Raw genomic sequence first — 19,406 nt, 5'->3', positions numbered from 1 at the left:
TGCTCTATGTGCAACTTCGCGCTAAAGCGCGCAAAAGCGGGCTTTATAGCAGGGGGTTGAAGAGAGCCAGGAATTGACCCAAAATGGCCAATAAACTACAAGTTGCTGGGCTGGAACCAATCCTCTAGGGACAAATAGGTTGCTCAGTGCTCCCCACTCCCACTGGTGAACAAAGAAGCTTCCTCTTATCCAAATAAGGATATGGATAGCACAGGAACTAAGACAAATCCCAGAGATCAGCAAAATCTGAAGACTGGACTATTCTAGTTCAGAAAAGCGGGAAAACAAGGATATTTTTTTTTTTTTTTTTTTTTTACAGAGAAAGGAGAAAAGATACAGTAACAAACAGTAAATGCTATAAAACGGCTAGCGCACTTGAGTGTGTTAGCCTAACAATTAAATTAAACAAAAAATAACTTTTTAAAGTGATAACAGTATAAATTCAACACAAGTACAGTAAAAACAGTATGCAGAGCTGTTTTTAAGCGAAATGCAGTCGAGATGCAGTAATTTAAGCGAAAGCCAGAAAAAATACTTATAAATCCAGGAAAGTCACTCTTTCACTCTCTGCTGCTTGTAGAACTCTGCAGGACACCACGAGGAGCTGTGCTGAGTATTTTACAAGTGAAAAAGCGCGCAAAAGCGGGCTTTATAGCAGGGGGTTGAAAAGAGCCAGGAATTGACCCAAAATGGCCAATAAACTACAAGTTGCTGGGCTGGAACCAATCCTCTAGGGACAAATAGGTTGCTCAGTGCTCCCCACTCCCACTGGTGAACAAAGAAGCTTCCTCTTATCCAAATAAGGATATGGATAGCACATGAACTAAGACAAAGCCCAGAGATCAGCAAAATCTGAAGACTGGACTATTCTAGTTCAGAAAAGCGGGAAAACAAGGATATTTTTTTGTTTTTTTTTTCTTTTTTTACAGAGAAAGGAGAAAAAGATACAGTAACAAACAGTAAATGCTATAAAATGGTTAGTGCACTTGAGTGTGTTAGCCTAACAATTAAATTAAACAAAAAATAACTTTTTAAAGTGCTAACAGTATAAATTCTCTCTGCAAACTAACAATCCATGGTACTATAACATTATAGAGCCCATGGCATATTAAGACATGACAATTCAGTTTCTTAGTAAACTGTGTTCAGAATTTGTGTAATTGTCATATTGGTCCCTCTATTTCCTTATACAAAAAGGTTTAATGATGCAATGTCTACTTATTGCTAATCTTCTGATTCTATTGATTAGGTTAAGAATTACTCTTTTAGCTAAACTGTGATATTCTTTAACTAAGCTGCATATATAACTGTTTGTCCAAACTGCATCTAGAAAGTATTTTAACTTCTGTGCCCTATATCATAGGAAGTTACTAGGCTATTAGCCCTGAGGCCCTTATAAGCCTAGTCAAGATTTTAGCCCATGCATAGACAAATCAGCACCCGATGTCCCTGTCCAGTAGGCACATGGGTGGAATCCCAGGGATGTATTTTCTACTTGCCATCTAGTTATCCAGGCTGCACTTAAAAAGGGTAAAGAGGTACTCTGATGTGGAGACGATGTCTATTCCATAAATGGTGGAGTCTCTGGGACACAAATCTGTCCCACCAAGTCCTACTGATGTCACAAACCAAGTTAAGGCCACGTGTGCAGGTTACTTGAGTGGAGCTTGACTTGTGGCTATGCAGCAGTACCATCAAGGTGGAGTCCGAGATCACCTTGTATGCCAGACAGAGGTCACCTCTGAAGACTCTGTATGAAACAGAGTAGAGGGATAGGGCTTTTAGCTTATATGTGTATGGTAGACTTTTGATGCCTTGGATTCTCCTGGTGAGGAACATCTGTGGTGTCTTCTAGCTGTTGCATGTCCTTTGCGAGGTACATGCCAAATTAGGTGTTGTAATCAATAATGGGCCTTATAAGGGAAGAATACAGGGATGTTATGACCTCCTTGTCCCTGGATGAGATACCCTTGCATATGAGGTGGGTCATGTAGAAAGCTTTCTGTACAATGGAAGCAACATGGCAGTCAAAAGTCAGGTTGCTATCAATCTGGGTGTCCAAATCCCTCACTACTGACTGTGTGCTTAGGACATTGTTATTAATGTGATAATTTGTGGGGACATCACTCTCCCCAAAGGGGATGATGATGATGCATTTTTTTATATTCAGCTTGAGGCCATGTTTCTGGCACCAGTCATTTGTTTGGGTGAGACCCTCTTGGAGGATGCCCACATCACTAGGGGAAATTGATGGCAGCTCCCAGCTTGCAGTCATCTGCTAACTTGGTAAGCCATAGCCCACTGATTTTGGCCTGCACCTCAGAAAAGTATATCTCAAATAACAGAGACCCCAAGACCAAACCCTGGGGTATGCCACTCGATACGGGTCGACTGCTTGAGGTGGCTTCCCCTATTTTGACTAGGTGGGTTCTATCAGTGAGCCAGTTAGTTACCCATCTGGTAACATATGGATTGATGCCTAGTTGAGAGAGTTTATCGATTATGCCTGAGTGGGGAAAAGTGTCAAAGGCTTTTGCAAGTCGAGGTAGGCAGTGTGCACTGTCTTCCCCTCATCCACGGGCTTGGTGACGGTCTCAAAAAAGTCGCCCAAATTTAACAGACATGACCTAGCCTTGATGAAACCAAACTGTGTGGGATCAAGTGTTTGGAGGTTCCCAATGGCCTTGTAAATGAGGTACATGATAATCCATTCCACGGCCTTGCAGATCAGGCTAGTTAGGCTAATGGGTCTATAATTTTCCAGATCGGTGGATGCTCCACTTTTGTGTAAAGGGATGACAGTGGTTGTCCTCCACTCAGCTGGAACAAAGCCGGTACTCAGGCTTTGGGACACATATTCAGTGAGTTCAATCATGTCCCTCTTCATATAGTCCAGGGAGGTATGTCTCAAGTCATTCACACCAACATGGACTATGACAGAGTCATAACAGTACCTGTTGTTGAGTGACTTGAGTGCGTGTGATATGGCTGATTCTGGCCCCTGACAGACATCTAACCGTGACTTTCTCCTTACCCAGCCTGGTGACAGGCACATCTGTGTGTCTCTCAATGGAGCCTCCTATGACTAATATGTTGGGTTTATGGTTAAGCTTTAGTGGTTGTGAGACACAAGTGTGTGAACTGTGTGGTATGTGCTGTGGAGAGCTGTGGAGATCGTGTGTGTGTTTTTGTCTCAAGAGGTTTTTTCCTTGGAGGTGTCCTTTGTTTGGGTATGCTTTTGTTGAGGACCTCCTCATATGTGGGTGTGTGTTCTGTAGGTCTGGATGGTGTTTGAGGTGTAGTGATTATGTTGACAACCTTCTCAGTGCCAGATATACTGGCTTGTGAGGGAGAGAGCTTGGACTCTAGGTTCCTACTGTAATTGCATCTCTTGAAAATTGTGTTCCTAGTTGGCAGTAGTAGGTGGTTGTCTGTGTACATAAGGCACTTGCTACACTGTCTCAGGATGCCCATATCAACCAAACTGGCAGGAGAAACTGTAGGAAATTGTCCATCCATATTTTTCAGAATCTGAGACTGAAGACCAGGGAGAGCTAAGGGCTCAGCCTAAAGCCCAAGTGCTTTAACCAAAACTAAGAGACTTAGAATAACACTTACAATTTAAACAGGCTATAAACAAGCAGTAACAAATGCAACCGAAAAGATGCAATTGAACACTTTAGAGAACAAGCCACAGCAAGTAGCAGAAAAAACAAGATCAAGCAATGGAGCAGGAGGAGGAGGAAATACAAGTATAGTAAAAGAAGCTGAATAAAGTGTCTTTTTTTGTTAGTAAAATGGAAAGGGAGAGGGGTGGAACAGAAGAAAATTCAAGGTTAAGGGGTTTGACCTTCCCAAATGATCTCTGCATTAGGTAGAATGAGCTAATGAGAGGGGACTGGGGGTAGTGCCCCTTATCAAATTTACAGTAGGGGCGGGCAACAGCAAAAGCCGCAAACTATAAAAACACAACAGCAATTGGGTGGGAGAAAACAAAAATTCAACCACAGATTAGCAAATATATAAATGGACACGCAAAAAAGTAAATAATTCAGTCAAATAAATGAATAAAAACAGTGCAGTAAACTAGTCCAGAACTGTTGCACAAATAAAAAACAATGCAGTACTGATAAGTAAATAAATACAACCAGTGCAATGCTGATAAGAAACTGAACAATTAGATAAAGTGCAAAAATATACTTATGTAGCTTTGTAATTCAGATTAAGAAGGACGCTCAGTCAGGCACAAATGGAGCTCTAGCAGGATGAGCAGGAATTTGCTCAAATGTAATATTTTTTATACCAGCAAGATAAAATATCCTTCCACAGCCACACCCTGAGACAAACAGATAACACAGAAGCTGACTGACCAGTTTTACCTCTCTGGACTGAGTATATCACAAACTCCCAGTAGGGGCGGGCAACAGCAAAAGCCACCAACTTTAAGAACACAACAGCAGTTGGGTGGGGGGTAGAAATTCAACCACAGATCAGCAAATATATAAATGGAGATACAGAAAAGTAAATAATAGTCAAACAAATAAATAAAAACAGTGCAGTAAACTAGTGCAGAACTGTTACACAAATAAATAAAAAAACAAAATACAATCAGTGCATTGCTGATAAGAAACTGAGCAATTAGATGATAAAGTGCAAAAAATATACTTATTCTACTTATTTATTGTATTAATGTATGTTTCAATGTAGAGCTTTTCTCCCCATGCCTCCACAGAAAAAGGAATGTGTCCAGTCAGACTTTCCCAGTAAACAAATGTAAAACATACCTCTCAAGTGTACCTCATTACGAGGAACGTACCTCATTTGGGGTCTTAAAAAGTTCATGTTCCTCGAAGTTCCTCAAAGTTCCACATTGAAAGAGTCTGTCACACATTCGGTGTTAGGAATTTTTTAAGTGAAATCCATGGTAAATAGAAATTAATCATATTAATTCATTAAAGGATCTTCTTTATAAGTAAAACCAGCATATTTTAACCATCCTATGACCTTCCTAGTTGAAGTTGTTAGTAAGCAGTTAGTATGTGTTCCACATTTTGCCCATTTGTTCCACATTAGGAAGGTGAGTGTTCCTCATTTTGGAGATGGAAGGTTGAGAGCTGTGATGTAAAATAATATAAAATAAATAAAATAAAGGACTGGACACCCTTTGTTAAGGGCCTTAAAGTAGCTGATAAGGGGTTCTGGTGGCAGTGATAACTACCTTATAGTCAGGGCAAAAGGAGGCATAGATAGTAAACCTATGCCAACCTTTCCCAGGTGTGTGCTTTTGTGTAAAACAAATCTCCAAGAGTGTGTGTATCAGCTACTTGGGCAGGGACACAAAACACTGGTTGGACAGAGAGAGTGTTTGGGTATTTGACTTGTTACCCTGGCTAAGAACTCAACTCTATAGCTGTACCAGTGGGGAGTCTTACTAGGGATCTGGAGAAAGAGGGGGAAACCAGCTCCAGACTGACTGTGGTCTCTGTATGCTCTTAAGGGAAATTGCACTTTACTGTATGTGTATTTGTCATCATCCCAGTGTGTACAGCCCCCAGTGTTGAGCACTGAGGCTCCTTGATTACTGGGCCAGTGTCGGGACATCACAGATGTAATACTGGATTTAACTTGCAAATCAAATAATTACTTTAACTGAGTAAGTAAATAACGTTAATGTTCACCTTAACCTTGGCACCTTAAGAGAAGGGGGATGATGGTGATGGATGACTCTGAATCTAGTAGCCTCTTCTTACGGGTGTTAGTAATTCTTAGTTACCATGCATATCCTCAGATTTTTGAGCTAAAGGAGTGCCTTTCTATGATACCTCACACAAAAGGACAAAACAAGATGCCCTGGGGAAATATGGATTTTAAAAGTGCGTTCCATGTTTGTTAAAAGAAGGCCCAAATTATATATAACTTACCTAGTTAAGATATACCATACCTAGTTAAGTACCTCTTTGTGAACCACTTGTCCTTGATATGAAAGCCAAGTAGTAAACGTGGGGGGTAGGAGTGACTTGCACTCGTTCAAACCTTTTATAAGACACTATGTATAATTTCCTCTCATTTAGTATCTTTTTAGCAAAGATACCCTCATATTATTGAATAAACAGCTCAGATAAAGCATCAAACAGAAAGCTCACTTATTTGGGCATCATTAAAATGCCACCCATGCCTCTTTTGTACTGGTTACAGAATAGCAAAGGGCTTACAATTATTTGAACAATAGAAAAAATGCAAATGTGAGCACACCAACACAGACAGCCAAGAAACAGATAGTCCAAAGAGTCCAAAAGGTGTTTTTATTCCAAGGATTAGTGCATTTGCGGAGTTACCACTTCATCAGATCTAAAACAAGAATGATAAAATCACAAAACACATTCTATATAAAAGGAGAAAAAAAGAGAATCCAACCAGTCAACAATTTGTATTAGTAAAACAGTTAGCAAAGATCACCGCCTCTTAATTAAGGCTGGTCTGAGAGGAATACCAGAGTTTAAGCCTGGAGCCCTATGTGGCTGTAGAGATATAATCCATTTAGCTTCATGCATTTCCACTTCATTATTAACATTACCTAAGTACTGCTAGTTGTAAGACCCTAAAATGAAAAACATTATGTCCTCTTGAAGCTGCATGACTAGCCAATGAATTCGTAAGAACGCTATTACGAATATTACTTAGATGTTCTACTGTTGTGTGGTTTTTCCCACATAAAAACACTTACATGCATAGCAGTTGGCTGAATAAACTAAGTTCTTAATCCTGCATGTAGCCATAAATCTAGGCGAGAAGACACATCCAGTCACTGATGAGTGAGTTGAACATCTAAGGTAATGGAGGAACAGGCTTTACAGGCACCACAAGGAAAAGTACCCCTACATAATACTGACTCGAGTCGGATATTTAAGTCCATAACGTAATAGCCTCTTAATGTTCATATTGTTCCTAAAAACAAAACCTGGACATTCACCTACAATCCACCCCACTTTATTGTCAGCTGTCAGAATAAGCCAATTCCTTCTAATAACTTCACAAAAATTGCTGCATATTACTTGAAAATGTAAACAATACATTGGGCTTATATAGTACACATTTTCTACTTGTCCCCTACGGTAACCTCTGGTGAGGAAACGAACTGATGAAAATGAAAGATGAAATTATCAGATTGCAGCAACTACAGACTGAAACTTTAATAACTATTAGACCTGCTAACAAAGGAGGGGCAGTGGTTATCCTAAATAGAAGTGATTATTTGTTATGGATGAATAATATGCTTGATGATTCGAGTACATATTTGCACATTAGTTCTAGGGACATAGATAGGCATATTCATGTGGTACGTAATGATCTATATGATTTGCTTGTGTGTGGTCTCACAGATATTGGCACTTATGAGTATCTTTTGGTTGAACAGCCACTGATCCCTACAATGCATGGTTTGCCGAAAATTCACAAGAGCCTACATTGTCCACCAATGCGCCCGATTGTTTCTGGATGCAATTGGTTAACACAGCCACTCTCTGCTTTCTTGGAAGATAAGTTAAAGCCATTGTTATTGAAGTCTCCATCAGTTCTTAGAGGCACTCAGCATTTTCTTTCCCACTTGTGTGAATCAGTTAGTGATTTAGATTTTACCAACATTATGTTGGTTACTTTAGATATTAAAACTTTGTTCAGTGATCCCTAATTCTGAAGGTATTGAGCTTATTAGGCTTTTTTATCACATCACAGTGATTACAATCATAACCTGATTACTGTGATATGTACTTTGCTAGATCTAATTTTAAATAATAGTGTATTCTTGTTTGAAAATCAATATTTCTTACAGAAACTTGGTGAGGCCATGGGTACCCCCTGTGCCAACAGCTATGCCATTTTGGTGTTGGCACAGTGGGAACAGGGCCATGTTTTTAATAATAATCCATTTAGCACTTTTATAAAACATTATGTGAGCTTTGTGGATGATATTTTTTTGCTCTGGGCAGGTGGAGTAGATGATCTTTATGAGTTCATTTACCTACTTAGAAGCTACAACCATGTTTCTGAAGTTTACTGTAAATTATTCCATCACTACCATTGATTTCTTGTATGTTACCATCTACAAGAATATACAGGGTAGATTGGAAACCAAGCTATACAGGAAACCCTGCTGGAGGAACAGTGTCTTACACAGATCCAGCATGCACCCCTCCCATATTTTTTCTAACATAATCAAGGGGCAAACTTTAAGGATTTCTCATCTCTGTACAAATGAAGATACAATGGATGAGATGATGAGTAACTTACATGACGGTTTCCTCACTAGAGGATATTGGAGGGGACAAGTAGAAAATATGTACTCTGAAGTGGCCAATCAGACAGGCAACAGAGGAGCTCCATATTTCTCGGGTGTGCGCAGATATAACCATCCTAGACTATGCATCAATAAGCCCAATGTATTGTTTACATTTTCAAGCAATATACAGCAATTTTGTGAAGTTGTAAGAGCAATATTTAAAAATTCTTCCTATTTTTGGGCCTTTGTCCCCCATTTATTTCCAGATTTCTTGCTGTAAGAGGTTGGGAGGCATGGGGTTGGGTAAGTGTTGAAATCATGGAAAAGAGGAAGCTGATTATCTCACATGGTAGGAGTTTGGCTGAGGGTTCCACACTTCTGACAGTATTTCTCATCAGTTTTATCTTGTATCAAGAAAACTGCTTCATCAGCCTCCATTGATCTCTGGTTGCTAGGTTTTATGTCTGCGTGGAAGGTACTACAACAATTCCACAAGGATCTAGTGCAGCTTGCATATGGGATCTGTAAACTAGCATTTTCCCAAAGACAAGTAAAAAAATGGATCTATTGACACATTATCCCTCTTTGCCACTGTAGTGGCATCTTTCAGAAGTTCTGGTCTTCTATTAACAGGCTCATATCCCCAGGTAAAGTAGACACACTACATCCTCTTGGCTCCAATTCTAATGACCCTACACAAACAGCAAATGCTTTTAATACTTTATTTACTTCAGCTGTACAAAATTTAGCTAATCAACAAAATCCAGATACTGCCAACTTGCCCGCTACCAACCCCTCACCCCCTCCATTCCACCTAGAACCAATACCCACCTCCTATATCTCTTCCTTACTTCAAAAACTTAAACCTTCTACCCCCTCAGCTGACAATTTACCAGGGGAATACCTCCAACTAGGTGCCACAGCTATTGCCTACCCCATCTCTATACTTATTAATAGAACAATTAAAGAAAGTACTATTCCATCTATCTGGAAAATCTCTCATATTATTCCTGTTCACAAAGGAGGTGATTCTGCTGATTACTCAAACTACTGTCCCATAGCTCTACTAGCTCCACTGGCCAAAATTATGGAAAAATGTATTCATAAACAATTAATTTCCCACCTTATCCACCATAATCTCTTATCCAACTGTCAGCATGGCTTTCGTCCTTTCCACAGTACTACCACTGCCCTTCTTTCTTTTACCAACTGTATCAACAAAAATCGCAACAATAATTCCCTGTCGTCAGCACTCTTTGTAGACCTTTCTAAGGCCTTCGATATGGTCAACCATAAACTTCTACTTCACCTTCTAAAGTCCCTATCTCTTGATAATTCTGCCCTGAACTGGTTTACATCCTACCTGGATAACCGAAAACAAGCTGTACTCTGGCAGAATAATCTTTCTGAACTCCTTCCTACATCCCTAGGGGTCCCACAGGGCTCTATCTTAAGTCCACTACTATTCTCCATTTTTATCAATGATCTTCATCTCTCTGTTCCCTTCTCCACCTGCATTCAATATGCTGACGACTCCACAATCATTTGTTCAGCATCTTCCCAAACTGAACTTCTTTCTCTCATGCAAAAATCATTCACCACTATAGAAAAATGGTTCTTAAACCATTGTCTTCTCATCAACCCAAAAGAAAAAACAAATTACTACTCTTTACACCCTCACACTCATCTCCCCCTCTTCAGTTTACCTTGAAATCTAATAATGGTACCATTATATCTCCTGAGACTACCACCAAACTCCTTGGTATCACAATAGATAACCAACTAAAATTCAACACTCACATACACACTACAATACAATCTACTAACAAAAAACTAGGATCCCTGTATAGAATCAAACAATTTCTTACACCACTAGCCAGAATTACAGTTGCAAGAACTCACTTAATCTCTACCCTATTATATGCCTCCTCCATTTATACCAACTTGTCTCAAAACAACCTTAAGAAACTAGCTAGATCATATAATAACATTGCCAGGTTTGCCACTAACTCACCATATAGGACTCATCACTGTCAGAACCTTAAACAACTAGGTTGGCTAGAGTTACCTCACCTTTTAGAATTCAACCAACTTATTATTGCCCATAAAGTCCTTCATCAACCCAATAACACCCCAATTCTCTCCACACTCATAACACCATATTCTAACCTAAAAAAATTACGCTCTACTAATAAAATGCAGATGCAAACGTCTTTCTCTTATAACTCTGCAGGAGACTCTCCCTTTTCTAACTTTGTTGGGAAAATATGGAACCACTTACCTACTGACCTTACAGCTATTACATCTCTCCCTCTATTCAAATCTAACCTTAAACATTTCCTCTCCAACCACTGGCTATGTTCTTGCAATAACCCTGACTAATCTCTCCTCTCTTGCTTTTCCTAAGTACTACCCTGTTTTCCTTCAAAATCTCTTATTTAAACTTATTACTTAGAACTGCTTTACTCACTGTCCTTTTTACTCTCTAGCTTCTCAACCTAATCCAACTACCGAACTATCCTTTCAAGTGTTGTCTTATCCTGAAGATGTCTCTATTATCCTTTATTTCCCTACCTCTTCACTAATATTTTCCTTCTTATCATTTAAATATAACTAAGTCCCATTATGCTATGTACCAATCTTATTCTTCCTAATGTATTGTGCTACATTATTGTACTGTTGATATAAATAACTTGTGATATTAAATGTTTTGTGTACTTGGAGCTTTTCTCCTCGGGCCTCCACTGAAAAAGGACATGTATCCAGTTGGACTAGCCCGGTCAACAAATGTAAAATAAATAGTGCAAAGTAATAATGCTCTATACAGGTTGTTGGCAATTATTAATGTGTTGTCTGTGCTTACCAACTATTGCCTTAAAGGCACAACATGGGCCTTCCAACCTCTTTGAAACTTTTCACAAGTGACTGTTTTCAAAGGTTCAAGTGAGCACGTGCCTTAATTAAATGTGGAATGCTGTTTAGTCACACTGGCTCTACCACACTGTCTGAGTTGATAATTGATTATATACTTTAAGAAAAAAAGATTTACTGGAAGTAAGTCTGAGAATGTAGTATCTTTCAGCAAGACAGATGTTCAGAAAAACAAATAACTCATTTTAAGATAAGGGGGATGTCTTACAACTCAAAGTATTTTTCTTTCACAATTACTTAAGCGTGAAGCACACTTGATGACTAAGTTTGTGGAATCATAAACAAAACTGGAATGCAAGCTTCCTTGAAACATGCATTTAGCAGTGGTAGCGGGGAAATGTAACAAGAAAAATACTGACTAGCAAGAAAATGCAACTTATCTTTGGTGTATGATTACAAGACTTCCAAGGACACCAAGTAGCCTTTATATGCTATAAAATGCTTTGTGTCTATATAAGCAACCAAGATGACCAACAAAGCAAAAGATCATAAGGTCTGCATGCAGAATTCAAAGGCATTTTTTTGCTTGCCCTGGACTTTGTAACAGAGTCTGGGGGAAGGCTTTTGTTCTAAAAAGAATATGTATGGTAACTCCCCCACAGACACCATTTCGTCACAGCTTTTTTTCAAATTTATCACAAGACAAGGAATTTAGGTTTCAGTCAAGAACTGGAAACAAATCAGTTTTCTCTTCTAAATTAAAAATTTTAAGAGCTTATTTATCATTTTATAAACAGGTGGCTGCATGATCACCAATGACTAAGTCAGCAGCTCAGGTAACATGGGAATGGGAAAGAGCCGAGGCCTCCTTGTTTTTCTTGGGGGGGGGGGGCAGTCATGCACAAACTTCCAGGAAAAGGTAGAGGTAAGGCAAATGTATAATAATTCACCACAGTATCACTTAAGAGTTTTACTTATATATGTTCATATTATATAAACTGCATTTGTAATTATGAAACAAGTAGTACTAATCTGGTTAACTTGAAAAAAAAAAACATCAATTAATGTGTCCTTCCTGCATCTCATGGCTGCATGGGGGGGGGGGTGACATGCCAAGAGTACAAACAGTAGAGTCTTCAGTTATTACCTTACCCTTATTAGCTTTAAATAAGTTTGCCACGAGTATTCTCTGGTTTCTAATGTAATTTTCCATGGGCCTCACCTAGGTCCTACTTTACCTTGTTAAAAAACTAAAAAACAAAGCTATGGCTTTGGTTCTTTTCTATGTGCTTATAAAGTGCATTAGTGTTCTTTAATTTGCTAATATCTTAGAGATATGGCAAGAGATGGCATAGACATGGCAAACTTATTTAATTGCTGGAAATTTTCCAGGGTTAAATGAGACAATTTCTATTGCTAATATTTTAAAAATGAAGTCTTATAATAGATAAAATGATTTTAATTATGTAATTTTTGAATTGGTTTAACAAGTGTCAGTTAATTAATCAATGAGGTTTTGTATATATGGGAGTGTATACTGATGTTTCATTGTCTGATGAAGGCTGGTGTCACAGCCGAAAGCGCTTACCTTGGATTTTACTCGAATTTTATTAAACTTGTATCGTGCTTGGAGCTGTTGACTTGGTTATATTTGTGTTTGTGTGTGTGTGTGTGTGTGTGTGTGTGTGTGTGTGTATATATATATATATATATAGATATACAAACAGATATATATATATATATATATATATATATATATTTATCTGTATAGATAGATATAGTTATTTATATACACACACATAAACATACTTCACTCAGCACATTCTGTGTTGTTTCAGTGAAACATGTATGTCACTAAATTTCTGTACATTGTCTCCAGACAGAAAGAGTGAAGTCATACTTGCAACAGCTTGTGCTACGATAACAGTGCTGCAGCTCTGCATGACAACTGTTTTCATGCTGTTAGCCATCTGATGGTGTCCCACCTGCAGTCAGGATTTTATATCTAACTACCCTTTATACCTATTGTTTCTTTTTCAGTATGAAATGGCCAACCAATACAGCTAAACTGAGCATTTATGGCAGAAGCTATGATGAGTATTAATAACCTTCTAGGACAAAGCTGCCTCAGATACTTGATATCCCAATGCTACAATTTCGGGAATACAAAATATTCTTGCTAGTATTATTTCAAATCAAAATGACACTTCTGTTACTTCAGTAAATATAACCAAAATAAAATGCATAGTACTGTCTAAAACTAAATGCCAAAAAGTGTCATTATCTCATTTGGCAAATAAGTGGCCTCTGCATATTACATTATAGACAGCACCCCCTAAGCTCAAACACAGTGGTGAGATACTTGGGAACACAGGTTGACAGCAATTTAAACTTTGATCACCATGTCTCCACAGTGGTAAGGAAAGCCCTTCTATGCTGTGCATCTCATAAATAAGGGCATTACATCCAAGACTAAGGATGTTACAACTCTTCTATACTCAACCCTCATCAGAATGCTAATTGAGTACAATGATTTTCCATGTACTTCGCCAGACACCTACAACAACTGGAGAGATCACAGAGGTTTCTAACCAAGAGAATTGAGGGCCTCCACAACATGACCTACACAGAAAGACTGAAGGCCCTGTCTCTGTACTCTGACTGCTACAAGCTGCTGAGAGGCAACATGTGCCTGACCTACAGAGTGATCTCTGATCCTATCCTAATGGAAATGCTGTATGTTCACAAATCAAATGGGACAAGGGTCACTTACTCCAGGAATCCAACCTAGCCTGTAACATAAGCAGAACATGTTGGAGACAAATATGTCCCCCAGAGATTGCCTCTCCTCTGGAATAAACTCCCACTTCATGTGAATCAGAGCTCCTCAATGAATCAGAGCTCCTCAAAGACCCTATTTAAGTCCAACCTTGACAACTGGATGGGAGACCATAAATTCACCCCGGGGGTGGCACCTATGTCCCTCATGGACAGAGGCAGTCAGTGCTAATCACTAATTTGCTCTGGTAACGATGACCATGGTCAGCTAGGGAACAAGGGTATTGCATGGCTAGGCTAAGCCTTAGGGCCATTAGCCTAGTAACTTCCTATGAACCTATGATTTACAGGGGCATCACTGAATAGCTAGCAATCTGAACAATTTTGTCACATTGATAGGACTAGCAGTTAAGAGTATTAAGTTGTAACAAGCTTGTTTGCAGAAAATGACAAAAGTGAATCATGAAAGCAAACTTACACACTGGAGTTTTAAAGGCACTGTAACTATAACAGCTTTTCTTTTGAATAAGGGATTTTTACAGGTTTACTTTCACACAGACACCATGTGAGAGGCTGGCATTTCTTCCAGGCATGACTTGGAAAAATGAATGTGTCAAATGTCTTTCAGGTCTCAGTCTATCTTCCTAAATTTTGTAAGTGTCTTCAGCACACAAATTCAAAAAGGAAACAATAATGAACCATGGTTACACATCCAGTTCAAATGCACAGAAACGTGTATGTTACTAGATTCTACATATTTTTATGCCTGGTATAACAGACATGTTATTTCACCTTGAGGGGGCTAGACAGTGCAATCTGTGGAAATAATACTCCCATAGTTTATTATAGCACTAAGGAAAGAATATCTCCTGGTACAAAACCATTATCCTTTCACAGATGATAAAATGGGCAGATAATGATGCCACATTTACTTATGTATGTTTTTATTTATTCAATCAACTGAACTTGTGCAAATACAAATATTTTGCATGGCTCTGTCATTTTAGAAGTTACTATGTTCTTCCCTATACAAGAAAACCTTTTTGTAAGAAAACTGTAACTTAACTAGTCATACTGTATTTTCTATCATTTATGTTGTACAAACATGTATTAGAAGTTACTTACCAGAACAAGCATATTTGGTAAACAAACAATATCGTCTTCACCTCCTATTGACATGTTGCGCCAGAAATAATAGCGGCGATACTCCCGATAACTTACTGTACTATTCTCATGAAAAGTTATATTACTTTTCTGTCTGTATTCTCTGTTAAAAAAAAAAAAAGTACCACACTGTTAGCAAAAATACAAGAAAATAGTCCTGACAGCATGTTATCCCAGTAAAATGGAACTGTATACATCAATGACAGGGTATTGTGTATTTTTTATTAAACGCAATGTGTTTTTCAAAGGCTGTTATCATCTAAACTACTCAAAGTGTTGTTTAAGAGGTCAAGTCTTAAATAATAATATTTAGTGATTAAGTTCCTACAATAACAAGCAATCCTGTGTCATATTGTACCTCTTTTAACACTCTCCCCTTAACAAATTGCAGATCCACACTCTCAGAGTACAGTGCATTCCATGGCCCTGTTGTAACAGCCTTCTCTTTTTTAAGACATACTGCTTGCTCTGCTAACACATGCTTCACTGTGTCCAGCGCTTATCACACAATATGCAGAAAACATACCAGCTATATAAAGATACACACACAGTTTTGTTCAGCCAGCCATAATGCATTGTCCCTAACAGATGTTTAAGGGCTATCTTACCAAAGTGTGCTTAGTAATATGCAGTGGTGGGCTGCTGGAAAGCAGAGGCTAATTTTTGTATTCACTAGCAACAACAACAACAACTAGCATGCAGTAATAATGAAGTCTGCTAACTGTTTGTAAAAATGTCCTTAATTTGGCAAAAACTCATTTGCAAACCACTGGACAATATTTGATTGATAGACAGGCAACTTGGCTCTGATGAGGATCTGCAGAAGCATATTATATACATCTATTCTCTTGTACAGAGAGTAGTCGACATTACAAAGCATTAACAATAACAACTGTAAAGCATATGTACGACTCTTGAACAGCAGTTATTTTAAATTCAGTGCTGTCCTTAGAGAATAATGTAACACAAGTGACTGTTCCCAAGACAGAATATAGAATACAATGTCTATCATTAAAACAACACAATAAAATAGGCCTGTAGTATACAAATCTATATATTTCATAGACAGACACACGTGCATACAGATGTGTACAGCAGCGTGACATTGCTCTATGCTCCTGTATTAAGGTATTCACCTTACTGTTAGCATGTGTGTTCATTTATAAAAGGATGGTAGCCCAAACACAAAACATAGATCAAGGAAGTTTATTCATTTCACACTGAAGTATTATTGTCTCACAAGCTGTAAACCACAATTTGGCCTTCTTGTTGTGAATCATTAACTAGGAAAGTATCCACAGCTTCATTCCCTGCCCATACATTACCACTACATAAGACAGCCCACACACACGCACATTAACCTAACCGAGACCCTATCTCTCAACACTTCGAATCACACAAACTTAATCCATTCCTTACCTAACCCTAACCCACACACACATACACACACACCTACCTAGAATACTTCCCACTTACCCTTTTCATCAAAGCATATATCCAAAACCAGACTTTTAAACAAATAACCTTGCACTTCCAGCTGTCGACCAAAGCAATGGTTGGCCAAACACACGGCACCTATATATATATGTATATACAAACACACATACATAGAGACAGATTTTTTTACTTGTTCTTTTACAAACTTCTCTGTACTAGGGTGTTTGCAGTACAGTACTAAGCTTAGTTTTATATTACACTCATGTTTTGGACAAGATGTACTGTCTAACAAAATGATGTTCATGGCATAAATAACAACTAGGCCTAGGATCACACCAGTATATGTACATGTTATATAAAGACCACTATGGTCTATCGAGTCTACAAGGGTTTTGCAGCTCCACCTCTCCCCTTTATATGTTTACTCCAGGCATCTTAAAATCCTTCTGTATTCATTATTTTTTTCTTTGGGAATCAGATTTGTCTATGAAGCTCTAGTGATTGGCATACCTTTCTGCTATCTGACCATCTGACTATTCACTGGAAAGACACATTGCTGGTATAAAGGGGATTTCCCCTTTTCTCTGCCTTGGTGTGACCTGAGAGAGCAGGTGTATATATGTATGTATGTATGTGTATATATATATATATATATATATATATATATATATATATATATATATATATATATGTATAAAATTTACACTTACAGTCTGAAACATCAAACACTCATATGAGTCAATGTTTTTTTCAATAGAGTTTTTCTGCCTGTGTTTTATATGGGATTATGGTGCAGAGTAGTAAGGGAATTTGCCTCTACCCCAATGTTGCATGATCTCTGATTTGGTATGTATAATTAAACAGGAGGTGTGGGGGTGCACACCATGCACAAAAAATGTATTTTTAATTTTTGTTGCTTTTGATTATTTCATATTCAACCTAAAATGAAAAAAGTACATTTTTGTCTTCTTTACTGGGTGGCACTTGGAGAGGAAAAAAATGAAGTTTGTCAACACTTCTCAAGAATTCCAGGGTCCCACTGTCATCTCAGTGAAGTTTAACACTTCTTGGTCTTGGGTCTTTCTCCTAATTTGTTTCTCTCATTTTCTGTGCTATTGACTTCATACATTCATAGGAAGTTAGTAGGCTTGCAATCCAGGGCCCATTGAGGACCCTATCTCAGATTCTCAATTGCCCTCAGAGTACTGTCTGATTAAGTGACTTGTTCAAGGTTATACAGTAAGGAAGTGAAGGTTGAGGGAATCTAACTTTGTACTGCAGGAACTACAGCTCACAGCCTTAATCTTCTATGCCAAGTGCTAGACCCTCTGTTACAACTGCCTGACTTGCCCTGACAATTTTACATCTCCATAACATGTCTCCCCCTTTCTTTCTTTTCTCCAAAAACATGCTTTGTGTAAGCACAGCATAACATCCGCCAACTTCAAAAGATTCATCGTGAGATTCAGAAACATTTTTCACGGCATGGTAGCTGATTCTACACACCATGCACCACATAGAAGTGATTCAGAGAAACACAGAGCATAATTGTGGCAGGCCAAGAAATGGCAGCACCTGCATAATGTGCAAGTTATGGTAGGATGAGCAATCCTTGGCAGATGCAAAAGATGGTAAACAATGCGGCATAGCAATTTAGATACATTTATATTTTGCATGACAAGATGCTATCACCATAGTTGTTGAATGGGGTCTATATCAGCATATCGAATGCTGAAAATGCCGAATTTAATTTCATCAAACTAAAATGTTTGAAATCTCAGAAGAGCGAACTGAAGGAACATCGATTTCTTTCCCAGGGAAAGAAATCGATGTTCCGTCAGTTGGCTGTTCTGAGATTTCAAACATTTCAGTTCGATTAAATTAAATTTGGCATTTTCAACATTCAAAATGCTGATAGGAACCTGTTGAATGCAGTAAAATTGCAGAGTTATAGGAAAGAGACCATGAAAATATAACACATGGTAACCACTCTGTGTGTGTGTGTGTGTGTGTGTGTGTGTGTGTGTGTGTGTGTGTGTGTGTGTGTGTGTGTGTGTGTGTGTGTGTGTGTGTATATATATATATATATATATATATCTCATGGAGGGGATTATTGTTGCTGTTAACACTACCAAGTTATCCATCTGCCCTCCATGACACAGAAATAGTGGACTGCTACTATGTGGACAGAGTCAACATAAGGGAGCTATTTGAGATGTGTCACCTCAAGTGTAGGCTTGCGAGATGCACCATGTACCCTTCCCTTAAGAATATTAGCTACAAGGACCTTTCAATGACCAGTGGAGGACACAATGGGTGTTCCCAGATATCTTTCTCAAGGATACTCCATGAGTTTCTTGATGACATGCTACAGTATGTAGGAATGTGGTTTCCTCACACTACAGAGTAGACAAACAACACCAAGAAGGCATTTTATGGCATCGCCCAGTTCCCTTAGGTAATGGAAGACACTAAATGTGCCCACTTTGCAATAAATGCAAAACGTGGAGAGCAGGGACAATGGTATATCAGCCATAAGGAACTCTGTCAACTGTCAAGTGGCATGCAATGTATTAGCAGGCTACCTAGGCAGTACCCACAGTTTCTACATCTAGCATGTGTATGACTTATGGGTGAATTTCCACAAAGTCATCTAACTGGTGATGTCATGGCTAAAGACATCCATTAGAAACCCACAGACCATGGCAGAAAATGCATGCCACATTGCCCTATCACAACTCAAATTATTGTTTAATGTGTGGTTGTAATGCTACAGGCCCACTTCTGCTGTTTAGATGTCTCTGGTGGTACACTGCAGCAAGGCCACGAAACATGAAGCAAAATCTTTGCAGTCTATGCAATATTACACAATATGTTGATA

The 19,406-nt window shown here is 38.5% G+C and overlaps 1 protein-coding gene across 3 annotated transcripts in view; it reads right to left on the bottom strand.

Moving 5' to 3' along the window:
- SCARB1 (scavenger receptor class B member 1) overlaps positions 1-19,406 on the bottom strand; it is a 1,184,693-nt gene that overhangs the window by 458,834 nt on the left and 706,453 nt on the right. For all 3 annotated transcript variants that reach the window (XM_044068528.1, XM_044068527.1, XM_044068529.1), the window contains exon 3: positions 15,050-15,191. In XM_044068528.1, the coding sequence (XP_043924463.1) occupies positions 15,050-15,191 (142 nt within the window). The remainder of the gene's footprint in view (positions 1-15,049; positions 15,192-19,406) is intronic.

This window comes from Protopterus annectens, chromosome 4.part0 (assembly GCF_019279795.1).
Source record: "Protopterus annectens isolate FY-2018-M chromosome 4.part0, PAN1.0, whole genome shotgun sequence".
Taxonomy (NCBI): domain Eukaryota; kingdom Metazoa; phylum Chordata; order Ceratodontiformes; family Protopteridae; genus Protopterus; species Protopterus annectens.
Note: the sequence above shows the minus strand (reverse complement) of the source record. Positions and strands in the feature narration are given on the sequence as shown.